Raw genomic sequence first — 12860 nt, forward strand, 5'->3', positions numbered from 1 at the left:
CCCCCCCCCCCCGAAATTCTGTGTAATAGTGTTTTGGTTACTCAAATGCAGGATAACAGGGACTTTACTGTATTTAGGACTAAGCAAGTGTCTTTAAAAATCTGCTAATAGTAAAATTCAAACCTAAAACTGTGGTTGACAGGGCAGACACTGTCTTACAAAAGATTAATTAAGTGCTCATGCACTTTTGTCCTTGCATGCCCATGGAAAATAGCTTCAAGCTATTAACTTCAAGCTGTATAAGAATCAAAAAGAAAACAAAGTAAAATATTATGGCACAAGAAACCAAGTCAGAGTCAGTTGTACATTTTCATAGTTGTCAGGCTGCTTGTTTTGGCCAATTATAAAATTTTATAGGAGTGATCCACCCATTTTCATAAAATAACCAAGAGCAGTATTTTTCTAAGGAGCCTAAGGAATGAGACAATAAGCTCCTGCTGAGATCCATTTTGGGAGAAAAGGGTGATGTCAGATGCTGGACACAATTACTACTAAGAGGTCACTGCTGTGTACAAGAGTACAGAGAGAAATCAACACCATCTGTATGTCCTGGAGGACAGTCAATCAAAATGACTTTTGTAGACCAGCTGTTCTCAGCTGGGGTGCTGTGATGCCAGCACCACTGCCACTGTGGGGTCAAAATGTCCTGTATGCCTCAGGTTTCAGCAGACACATTGCAGCCAAACTGGAAACAGCTGCAATAGAAGTTTTGCATCTGCCTGCATAATATAATGCAGGGAGATGTATTTTTCTGCCACAGCCACTTCTCAATTTGGCTCTGCATGCACAGTTCCATTCAGCTGCAGGGGCAGTGATAGTGCCACAGCACCAATTGGTCTGTACCCTCCCCACTCAAGCCGTATACATTATTTCGCCTACCCTCTGCCCCCTCAGTACTAGCTCCCTGTGTGCTGCATGTGCAAACCCAGCACCTCAGTTGTTACAACACCAGAACTAGAGTTCAGGAAGAAATTGCCCTGGAGTAAGTAAGGGAAGAACTTGGCTGAGTGATTCCTGATCCCCACCAGTGACCTAGAGCCATAGATACATGGGGAGTCCACTGCTACACTGGGAGCAACTGTGTGCAGGGCCAGCCAGAGCTAAGGGAACACTCCCAGCCAGCAGCCTGAAGGACTGAATATAATAATTACATAATCCATTAATAACATTAATCAAACACTTAGAATATTTATATTATATTTTTAATGTATTTATATTACTTTTTTTTAATAGGGTGCCACTAAATTCTGAAAAATTTTGGAGGGGTGCCTTTAGTTTAAAGAATGTTGAGAACTACTACTGTAGACAATGAAACACTGATTCAGCAACAATATGCTTACCATACTTTTCACCACAGAGTCACTTTTATTGGCCTAATACTTTTAATTTTGTTTTCCTTCTATGGATTAAACTGTCAGTCAGATCACAGGTACCATAGTTCTCTGCCTTTTAGATGTATTTTATGGTTAAATGGTTTGAAGGTGCTTTCAGATTTCACCATAAAGCAATCCTCATAAGAAAGGAAGCTTCTATAGTTAAAGGTTTCAAATAGCATATTACATACCTCTCATATATTCAATAGTACCATCAAGTACAAGATTTAGAAGAGGGTCAAATCCTTTCAAGACTCCACTAGCTATTAAAGACAAAAAGAAAAGACCCAAGGCATAGTTAGAGACCATAATATATAAATACAGAAAAATACTTCAGGAAGAAATCTTTCAAAGATGCAAGGAAAAATAACATATTCAGTTTGAAGCTCACCTTCCCTACCACCTTGAAACTTTACTCGAATTGTTTTGTCTATGTACTTTGAGAGATCCAAGATACTTTCTTTCTTCTTCTTCTCTTTATCCTGGAGAAGAAGAAAAAGAACTAACAGGAAGTAAAGCAAGGCCATCATTTGATTATGCTGATATACTGCATAGCAGAATAAAATCCTGTAACACACAAGCTATTACTATTAACAAATACCAGAAAAGTGTTTGTATACGTTCATTTTTCAACGTGGACTGCCAATACCCAAAATATAGGTTAATCTAAGCCTAAAATTTCTCTTACACAACAAATCCTTGTTCAATCTAGAGTACTGCATAAGTTTTACCCAACAACAGGTATACCTGAAATAAAACAACTACAGCCTATTTATTAAATGGGTCCTTCAAATCCAAGTCAAGTTATTCAAAGCCTTGCCCTCACTCTGATGTGTAACATATGCCCTAATCATTGATCCATCCTAACAAAGAACACTACAAGCCCTTGAGATTTCATTTTCAACAACAGCATTACTGACTTACAAATCATGCACAATCTTTTACTTTCTCCATATAGATAACGTAGCATAAGGGGGTAGGCAATTATTTGGGCCCACAGGCCACATAGGGAGTTTTGCTGAGGTGCCACAGGCCAGGTCAACACCCCACCTCTTCCTGGTGCAAGGACTCACCAAAACTCCTTGTGTAGGATGGTGCTGTGACCAGACTGGGAGTGGTGCCCAGGAGCAGGAGGGGCGGGTGAGGCTGGGATCATGGGGTGGGGTTGATCTGCTGCCCACAAGTCCCTGTGATGGGAGCAGGTTCCATGGGCAGGGGCATGCAGAGAACAGATTGCGGGTCTGCCCTGGCCCAGTCCTGTGCTGTTACTAACCCAAGATCCTGGGATTTCCACGGAAACCAGCCAGGGACCATGTGGGCAGGGCACTCCAGTCAAATCTGCCCAGTGGAGTGCCCTGCCTGCACAGTTTCCAGACGGTCTTCATGGAACCCCTGGGATCTTGGGGAGGTGACAGCACAAGGCCAGGGCAGAGCCCCAGTTCTGTGAGAAAGCTGAATGCATCGCAGCTTTGCCCCAGTCCCACACTGTCACCAGCTACCCCAAGAAGCTGGGGTCTCCCTGGCCCTGCTCGCCTGTTCTGCTCCCAAACAGTGCTCCCCACTGACCCATGGCACCATCCCAGCCACCCAGCCAAGTGCACTGCTGGCATGGGTCTCACCACTGGTGATGGGTGTGGGGTGGATGGGCCCAGCGGCAGTGGCAGCTGGAAGGAGCCACTGTTGCTTCCAAGGCTGCCAAGAAATGGGGTCCAGGAGCCGCCCTACCCCAGTCCCACTGTGTGTCCAGGCACATACAACAGCCCAGGCACTTGCCATGGGCCAGGCAAAAATCACTCTGTGGGCCATATGTGGCTCCAAAGCAGGGGCAGGCAATTATTTCGGACAGAGGGCCGCTTACCCAGTTTTGGCAGGCTGTGGAGGGCTGCATGGGTAGCCCCATTCCTTAACAGGTGCCCTGTCCCCTGGTCACCATCTTGGGACCAATGTCCCAGTGTCTTGGCACCAATGTCCCAGGGCTAGCACTGGTGGGGCCCAAAGTGGGGCACAAGCTGGCAGGGGTTTGTGGAGCCAGGCTGGGCTGCACCAGCAGGGAGAGGGTAGAGCTGGCCTGGCTCCATAGAGCCCCTGCCAGCTGGGACCCTGCACTCCTGCCGCCCTGCTCTGGGCCCCAGGACACTGGTGGGGGCCCATGCTCCCACTGGCTCTCCGCTCACTCACTCCCAGTGCTCCCCAGCCCCACGGTACAGGCGGGGGGCAGCACACAGCCCTGACCCCCAGAAGCTGGTGCTGAGTGCAGGGAAAAGTGGCCCCTCACCCACCTCATGGCCAGTGTTCCCTGCTGCAGGCACTCACAGCCCACACGGGGCTGTCTGGAGCAGGCACAGGCAGCCCTACATGGGCTGCAAAAGGCTGCAGTACAGGGTGCCAGCCATGGGGCAGGTGAGGGGTTGCTTTTTCCTGCACTCAGCACCGGCTTGTAACCCGGCCCTGCTGCCAGCCTGGGCCCCACTGACTCTGGGCTCACCTGTTGGGGCTGCGCGCAGTGGCAGCAGCTGCGGCCCCCCTGCTTGCCGCACCAGGCACTGTTGGGTGCTGCTGCCCAACCGGAACTTGCAGGCTGGACAGCCCACAGGCAACAGTGGCAAACACTGCTCGATGCGGCAAGCTGGGGGGCTGCAGCTGCTGTTGCCCCAACAGGTGAGCCTGGTGCTGCGCAGGGCCCAGGCTGGCAGCGGGGCTGGATTACATGGTGGTGCTGAGCACGGGGGTGAGGGAAAAGCGGCCCCTCACCCGCCCCATGTCTGGTGCCCTGCACTGCAGCTGCTCGCAGCCTGCATGGGGCTACCTGTGCTTGCTCCAGACACTGGGCTGCAAGTGGCTGTAGAGCAGGGCGCTGGCCATGTGGCAGACAAGAGGCCGGGAAGGAGCCCAGGAAAAAGCTGAGCGCGGGAGGGTGGAAGGGGCAAGCAGCCCTTCCCCCGCCCCATGGCCGGCGCTCCCTGCTGCAGCCACTCACAGCCCGTGCGAGGCTGTCTGAAGCAGGCACAGGCAGCCCCACGTGGGCTGCGAGCAGCTGCAGCGTGGGGCACCAGCCACAGGGCGGGCAAGGGGCTGCTTTTTCCACCCTGTGCTCACCTTTCCCCAGGCTGCTTCCCTGCCTGGGGTCCTCCCCTGCCCTCCCCCACTCCTTACCTGAGCTTCTTGCGCCAGGGCAGCCACCTGGTCCCAGGCCAGAAGCCCTGGCTGGGGCTTCCAGCTGGGGAGGTGGGGCCAGGCAGGCCGTGCTGTTGTGGGAGCCCGCCAGGCTTCCCCTGGGTCCTACTGCCCTTCTAACTTTTTAGGAGCCCCACGGGCTGGATAGAATGACCTTACGGGCCGGATCCAGTCTGCAGGCCATATTTTGCCCACCCCTGTAGTAGAAATAATTAGAGAAAAACAGCTCCTTCTAATCTAGGCTTTTTATCATTATTGTAATACACTTCTGTTGTTTTAGCAATGTGAAGACTGTATACGTGCTGGCTTGTACCACACACGCAGGTTCAAACCTAGAACCATAGAGAAGCAGGGCTAGAAGGAATCTCTAGGTCACCTAGTCCAAACCCCAGCCTGAGGCAGGATCGTCCCTATGCAAACTATTTTATACAATCCATAATCTACACTCTACAAAAAACTGCTGTCAGTCCTGACACAACAAAAAACACAGCGCCCTACCTTGCCACAAGAAAAGCAGAGAGACCATGGCAGCCAATGTCCTGCTTTTATAAAATGTTGTCAATACATGCTCAAGAGATCCCAGGAAGAGGGCCATGCCCCTGCTTCAGAGGAAGGCAAAACCCCCCATAGTCCATACCAATCTCCCCACAAGGTAAAATTCTTTCTTGCCCCCAAATATGGCTATTAGTCTGATCCTGAGTAGAAAGGTAAGACCAGGGGTGGGCAAAATACAGCTCGCAGGCCGGATCCGGCCCATGAAGCCATTCCATCCGGCATGTGGGGCCCCTAAAAAAAAATGAAAATTAATATTGATATACCCTTGGTTCCTGTCAAAAATGACAGGAACCAGGGGCAGTAGGACCCAGTGGGCTCCCACAACAGCAGGGCCTGCCTGGCCCTGCCCCTCCCAGCCAGTAGCCCCAGCAGGGGCTTCTGGTCTGGGACCAAATAGCTGCCGCATGCCAGAAGCTCAGGTAAGGGGGCGGGGGGGAAAGAGGGGGAGGGCAGGGAAGGAGACCAGGGAAAAGTGCCTGGGGAAAAAGCGGCCCCTTCCCCACCCTGTGGTCATCGCCCCACACTGCAGCCACTCACAACCTGACTGGGGCTGCCTGTGAGTGGCTGCAGCGTAGGGCACTGGGCACAGGGCAGGCAAGGGGAAGCTCCCCCCTACCCCAGCTTGTAACCCACCCTAGCTGCCAGCCTGGGTGCTGCCAGCTCTGGACTCACCCATCAAGGCTGTGCATGGCAACAGCAGCTGCTGCCCCCCCGCTTGCCACATGGGCCAGTGTTTGCCACTGCTGCCTGAGGGCTGCCCAGCATGCAAGCTCTGGGCAGACAGCAGCAGCAAACACTGCCCGGTGCAGCAAGTGGGCAGTGGGCTGCAGCTGCTGCCTCCGCATGCAGCCCCAACATGCAAGCCCAGAGCTGGCGGGGCCCAGGTTAGCAGCTGGGGGGGGGGCGGGGGTTGTTACAAGCTGGTGCTGAGCACAGGGAAAAGCAACTCCTCGCCCACCCCGTGCCCAGCGCCCCACACTGTAGCCACTTGCAGCCTGCATGGTGCTGCCTGTGCCTGCTCAGGACAGCCCTGTGTGGGCTGCGAGCAGCTGCTGCTGGGAGCACGGGCCACGGGGTGGGTGGGGGCTGCTTTTCCCCATGCTCAGCACCAGCTTCTTCCCTGCCAACAAGCAGGGGGTTGGGGCTGTGCGCTGCCTCGTACCTGTACCATGGGGCTGGGGGGCATTAGGAGTGAGCGGGCTGGGAGCCAGTGGGAGCATGGGACCTGCACCAATGTCCTGGGGCCAGTGATGGCAGGGCCCAGAGCAGGGTGGCAGGAATGCAAGGTCCCAGCTGGCAGGGGCTCCATGGAGCCAGACCAGCTCCCTGCTGGTGCCTCTGATGAAAGCCTAAAAACACCTGACACACTGGACAGAACAGCCAGGGGGGACCAGGGAGCCCAGAAGCACAGGAAATACCCACATCAGAACATAGGCATTGATTGCTATGCCTAGATTACCCCGATCAGTCTCTGTTCAACATCTTCTTGAACCCCTCAGGGATGGAGAGCCCACAGCTTCTGTTGCACTGCCTCCCTGCTCTAAGTGAAGGCATTTTCCAGGATAGCCCATCTAAACTTACTTCATGGTAACTTCAAGTCATGGCCGGCTCATTCCAACGGTGCGGGGAACGCAGCTGCCTGCTGCAGGGCGCATCCCCCCAGGCTGCCTCCGTGACCTGTGGCCCTCCCCCAGGAGCCGGCAGCAAGCAGGTGCGCGGTGGTGGCACTGAGTTGTGCCCCTCTCTGCCGCCGGGAGCGCGGGGCTCCCGGGGAGGGCAGCAGGGCGGGGAGCCCCGGGCCCGCAGCGAGCAGCCCGCGCCCGCTCGTGTCCCGCCGTGCCACCTCGAGGGGAGCGGTCACCCCACGCCTCGCGGCTCCGCCTCTCGCCCCAGGACTTGCTGTTCCAGCCCCGGGTCACTGTCGCCGCCGCCGCCTCGGGACCCTCTCTGTGCACCAGGCGAAAGCGAGCGGCGTCCCCCCCGCGGCCGCGGCATCCACACACGCGCTCGGCGCCGGGAGGCGCAAGGGCTCGGCCCGAGCGAGCGAGCGAGCTGAGCCCCAGCACCAGCCCTTCCCGCGCAGCCGCAACCTACCGCCATTTCGCCCGCCGCGCCGCGCCGCGCTACCACCCTCCCGCGGGCCGCTTCCGGCTTCCGGGCCGCGGCTGCCCGCCATTGGCTGCTCGGGTTGTTTTCCGCCCTGCCCCGGGCGGAAGGGGCGGGATTTCCGCGCGGGCGCGGGTTGCTGGGTGACTGGGCTCGGCGCGCCCGGCCGGGCTCGCTCCGGGACAATAGGCGGCAGCGTCATGGCGGTGCGGCCTGGCCGGATCCAGCCCCGGCTGCTGCTGCTCCTCGTGGCACAGGTGAGTACCCGGCTCCTGCGTCTGGCCCTGCTGCCCGGCCTGGCCCCTCCCCGGTGCGAGGGCTGCTCAGCTCCGCGCGCCCTTCCCCGTTGTCCTGCCGGGTCCGGCCTGCGCTCCGAGCGCCCCGGCGGCCCTGGGGAGGGCAGAGGCGGGCTGGCCCCTTCCCTCGGGCGGCTCGTGTGCGCAGGCAGGCGACGGGCCTCCCTGCTGGCGCCCGCCCGGCCCTCGAGGCCTTCTCCTCCTCAGCTGCCCTGGCGCGGAGGCTGCTTCTTTCAGCGAGGGCCCGAAGGGGCTAAGGGTCGTGGCTTCGCGGTTGGGTCGTGTCTGTGGCATGAAGGGGAGCCAGGGTCTTCGGGCTCAGTGGCCAGCCCGAAAGCCCAGCGCTGGTAGCAGTAGTTCCCTTCTGAGCAGCTCTTCAAAATATCTGCTCTGGCAAAGCGAACAAACTTGGAGATTTCCAGGGACCAGCTGCAACACTTTGGCGCTCTGTGTCCTCCTGCACTTCTCTGGCAAGCGGTTCTTTTAGGCCTTCTTGCCTGTTCCACCCCAAGGAAACAAATGTTTAGGTTTTTGTGGCTTGCTACAGGAACAGTTGCCATCTCCCTGTATTGCAGAGGGCTGGGAAGTAAATCCACAATGAGGAAATCGGGTTCACGTGCTCCTAAATAGTAGCAAAAAATGTGCTGAGGGAAATGAAAGGTCATGTGCATAAGTAAATTGAACTTTAACCTCAGTGTCTTGAACCTCATCTCCTTTGTATTTGGGATCTTTCATTTATCTTAAGATCCAGCCTTCTGTTGCCAAAACCATGTTTTTTTCCCTTCACACTCATGAAACTTATGCTGGGATACACTTGGGAAAGTGGGTGTAAATCTTGGTTATATGTTAATATGTTACAATGGAAACTTCTTTCAATTTTGTGTCTAGAAATTTTCAGTTGTAGCAATCTCTTAAGTACACATCCGGAGAAATATTACCAATGCGAAGTGGATAGCTTCAGTTCTGACTGCAAACAACTCCATTGTAGTAATGTAGGTATTCAGTATTGCAAGTAACACTGGAATATAATTGATATAACATCGTTTGCTTGCTTTTTGATTAACTGAACTTTCCTGGAACCTTGTTAAAGACAAACGGAGCATCAAATAGTGCCAGACTGCCTCTAAATCCTCGTAAGCATAACTGAATATCCAGTTGAGATGGGCTGCTCTGAATGTTCACAAGACAGTAACTAAAAAACTTTATTTTCCACCCCTACATGTGGGCAAATTCTTCTTGAATCTTAGTATCAGGATGGAATCTCAGGTTGCCAAATGTGATCACTAGTAATAAGTGCCCTAGAGTAAATTGAGTCTTCGTTAACTCAGTGCTTTATGTCAGTAATTGGCAATTTTTTTCAGAGCTACAGGCTGAAATTACTCATCTTGAGTCTGAAGCAAGCTGGTGTTCTCACCTAGCTGCCACCTCTTTTCCCTACTGTTGCTTTTCCTCTGCTCCCAGCTGCAATGTGCATGTAATGCCCCACTACCTGTCTCCAGTGCAGGGCAGCCTCATGGGCCAGATGTTCCACAGGCTGAATGCTACCGACCGCTGCTTTATGTAGAACCACACAAATGAACGTGATCGGAAATTTTTAGTCATTTTTAGTTGTTTATTTTTGCTGCCAAAGTCAATAGATCAGCTTGGATTTACTAAGTAAGTTGTGTTGTTTTTACGTAGCACATCTTCAGGTAAAAGAATTTTAAGAATCGTTGTAGTTCTCACTGTAACCTGGGTTGTATTTCCAGTGTTAATAATGCAGAGATCTTTATTGTCTAATTTTTCCATAACTTCTCCTGACTGCATACCTTGCTCAACAGAAGTCGTCATATCATTGGTATTTTGGGGTGTCTACCACCATAATAGTAAACAAATCCAATTTCATAAGAGTCTTAAAATTTCTAAAAAATGCTATTGGAGTACACCTCAAAAGACACAACTTTTGAGCCAGGTGATGGTCCCATCTTTTTCAGATATGGGGAAATAGCCACAGAGAGGTGAGGTAACTTGTCCCATGCTCAACAGGATGCATGTGACACTTCAAGTATGCATCTTAATGGTCTTAATGTTTTTAGTGCCATGCTGTAAGTATAATACTGTGATCTTCAGTGTATCTGTTTCAAATTAGTGGTGTCTTAGGCTTAAGTGAAGGCAGTGTCACAGAAATAATTCTTTAAGCAAAGACTGTTGTAACATCTAGCAGGTTTGGGCGATTCCTATGGAATAGGTTCACTCTTAAATGTAGGCAATTTCTGTTTCTCTGTTTGACCTATATCCAAGTTTGTCTTAGCCATGGCCAGACCTATGTTTGAAGCTCCAGGGGAGGGTGGAGGGAGTTCTTTAGCTCTGGGCAGATATTTGGCATCAGAGTATTTAGAGCTCTTCAAAACACAGCAGAACATGTAGCTCTGCAGCCAGGGCACTGGAGAACAAACATCTTCAGATGCTTCCCAGAGGCCTTGTCTTCAAAGGTTCCCAAAGGATTGCAACCAGGAGGGCTTTGTGGGTCTCTAGATGTCCTGAGCAAAGATACTTGCTTACAAGTGGGGCTGTGACCAGGTGCAGTCCAGAGCCCTAGTCCCAGTCTTGCTGCAGGGTGATGGGGAAGCTTTGTGTATAGGAGCTTGGAGAGCACAGACTGATGGCAAATGGCCCTTCCTAGAGGAGTGAAGGGCTGCCTCTGCATTGGGGTTTGGGGTTAGTGATGCTCAAACCACTGACTTGGAAGGCAGGGTCCTCAATTACTACGGTGGGTAGGTCTGCTGGAGGGAGAGAGAGGAATGCATTCCTGTGACTACAGCACAGTTTGGTCACTGCTGGTAGGCTGTAGCCTGAAGACCATGGCTACTGGGAGTGGGTACCTGAGTGAAGTAGCTGCTAGTATCCCTGGCCTGTTGTCTGGGCAACTACAGCCTGGAGAGGGTAGGGGTGCAGCCTGACTGGAACATTCATGCTCCTGTGTGTGTCCTGGTTCAGGGTCTGCTGTGAACCCCAAATGTGGGGAACGGGTACTGGAAGGTGCTGTAGGTACACTGGCCCCAGTAAGGGGTGTTGGTTGTCAGCGACAGAGGATGAGGTAGGCTGAAGGCTGTGGAGGTGGGGCCATGTGGTGAACACCCAGAATACTCTCGGCCTGCTACCTGAGGGTTGTTATAAAAGTGTTTTGCATGTCCCTTTAGCCTTAGTGTCAGGCAGCATCTCTGTGGTCTGTCTTGCCATGGCCACTGCCTGAGTAGTAGCCTCCATATTCTTCCCAACCTGAAACACAGCCATGCACCTGTCCTGGGAGAGATTCCCTTCCTCACTAGGTCAGCACAGCAGGCCTGTTGGAACTCTGCCTGTGCCCTCCATCTTCAGCAGTTGTTACCCTGCGCTTGGAGGAGATCATGAGGTTGCCCATGCCCTTTGTGCCTACCCCTGACCGAGAACTGTCCTATCATTACAGAACTCCTTTTTTTTTTTACTGCTGATGTGTGTTCCTGATGAGGGTGACCCTGGGATGGAGCCAGGAACTGTTCTTGGTGGGGAGAAACAACTTCTGTCCTCTCCATCTAGAGGACATGATACTCCCAGATTACTTAGAATCATAGAAAATTAAGGGTGGAAAGGGACCTCGGGAGATCTAGTTCAACTCTCCCTCTCAAAGCAGGGCCATCCCTAACTAGATCAGCCCAGCCAAGGCCTTGTCTAGCCCGGTATTAAAAGCCTATAAGGATGGAGATTCCAAAACCTGTCTGGTTAACCTGTTCCAGTTAGAGGTGCACCCATACATCAGATCAGCAGCTTGTCTGGGATTGGGGGGCGGCTCTTGCTCCTGTGTGCTGCTGGTCCAGTGCTTACCTACTCATCCCTGCTGCTGTGTGCTGTTGGTCCAGAGGCTTGTTGGTCCAGTTCTCACCTACTCATCCGGCTAGTCCAGCCTCTCGCTGCTCATCTGGGAGGGCATGGGAGAGGGGGTATGCTCCCGGGTTTGCACAGGGCAGGCTGGGGCTGTGCCAAGTTCTTCCTGGTGAGGCGGGACAAGGTGGGGCTGCACACTGGATGGGCAGCAATGGTGCTGGGAGGGGGATGGGGGTGCTACGGTGACTTCTGGGGTGGCTGCAGACCCTCACAGCCCCCTTCCAATGCCTCTGCCACCTGCCTCAAGTGCAGCCCTGCCTTGCTGGAAAGAGCACATATCTGGGGGCACACGCCTCTCCCATACTTTCCTGAACAAGCAGTGGGAGCCACTGGACCAGTGTGTGAGTGCCAGATGAGCCACTGGACCAGCGGCGGGAGCCTGCCCCCTGCCTCCCTCCCTCTTGTGGCCCCCAGACAAGTTGAGGCTCCATCCTGCGCCTGCCTCACCCTGGTTGGGTAGCGCTTGCCCCGGCCCCACTCCTCCCTCACCTCAGGAGCCTTGATCTGCGCCCCCTACATCCCTTCCCTTCCACCATGCCAGACCTACCAGCTGCACACAGCTCTTCAGGCTGCCAGGCTGGTATGAGAAATTGGATCGGTATCGACTGATATGCCTCCTTAAAAATAGGGTATCAGTATCAGCTCCAAAAATCTGTATCTGTGCACCCCAAGTTCCAGTGCTTTGCTACCTTACTAGTGAGAGAGTTGTTCCTAATATCTAATCTAAACTTCCTTTGCTGCAGTTTGAGACCATTGCTCTTTTTTCTGTCGTCTGCCACTGCTGAAAACAGTCTAGCTCCATTCTCCTTGGAACCACCTTAGTTGAAAGCTGCTATCAAATCCCCCCTCAGTCTTCTCTTCTCCAGACTAAATAAGGCCAGTTACCTCAGCCTCTCCTCATAAGTCATGTGTCCCAGCTCCTTAACCATTTTCATTGCATTCTGCTGGATTCTCACATTTTTTTCTGTAGTGGAGGGCCCAAAACTGGGCACAGTATTCCAGATGTAGTCTCACCAGTGCCAAACAGAGAGGAAGAATCACTTCCCTTAGTCTACTGGTAATGTTCCTACTATTGCATCCCAGCATGCAGTTAGCCTTTGTGGCAACAAAGGCATACTGTTGGCTCATATGTAACCCTGTTTAACCAGTCAGTCCCTAGCCTATACAAGTGCCTAGAATTGTTCTGTCTGAAGTGCAGGATTTTACACCTGTCCTCATTGGGCCTCATGAGATTTGTTTTGGTCCAATCCTCCAATTTGTCTAGGTCTCTCTGAATCCTAGCCCTGCCCTCCAGCATATCTACTACTCCCTTCAGCTTGGTGTCATCTGCAGACTTGTTGAGGATGCACTCCCTCCCATCTTCCAAGTCATTGATGAATATACTGAACAAAACTGGCCGCAGGACCGACCCCTGGGGCAGCGCAGGGGCATATCACTGCCCCCCCCCATAATGATA

The 12860-nt window shown here is 53.0% G+C and overlaps 2 protein-coding genes across 3 annotated transcripts in view; one reads left to right on the top strand and one right to left on the bottom strand.

The window, feature by feature from the left end:
• The window catches only part of LSM7 (LSM7 homolog, U6 small nuclear RNA and mRNA degradation associated), a gene marked incomplete at its 5' end in the record, with an annotated part of 10012 nt that extends 2609 nt beyond the window's left edge, over positions 1-7403 (bottom strand). The window contains 3 exons of the mRNA XM_019513118.1: positions 1565-1636; positions 1765-1855; positions 7197-7403. Of these exons, the coding sequence (XP_019368663.1) occupies positions 1565-1636; positions 1765-1855; positions 7197-7403 (370 nt within the window). The remainder of the gene's footprint in view (positions 1-1564; positions 1637-1764; positions 1856-7196) is intronic.
• SPPL2B (signal peptide peptidase like 2B) overlaps positions 7333-12860 on the top strand; it is a 187508-nt gene continuing 181980 nt past the window's right edge. The window contains exon 1 of one of the 2 annotated variants that reach the window (XM_019513196.1): positions 7333-7465. In XM_019513196.1, the coding sequence (XP_019368741.1) occupies positions 7409-7465 (57 nt within the window). In that variant the 5' untranslated portion in view covers positions 7333-7408. The remainder of the gene's footprint in view (positions 7466-12860) is intronic. The other variant, XM_019513195.1, reaches the window with a different exon arrangement.

Source organism: Gavialis gangeticus, unplaced genomic scaffold (genome assembly GCF_001723915.1).
Source record: "Gavialis gangeticus isolate Ggan-Ray unplaced genomic scaffold, GavGan_comp1, whole genome shotgun sequence".
Lineage (NCBI taxonomy): Eukaryota > Metazoa > Chordata > Crocodylia > Gavialidae > Gavialis > Gavialis gangeticus.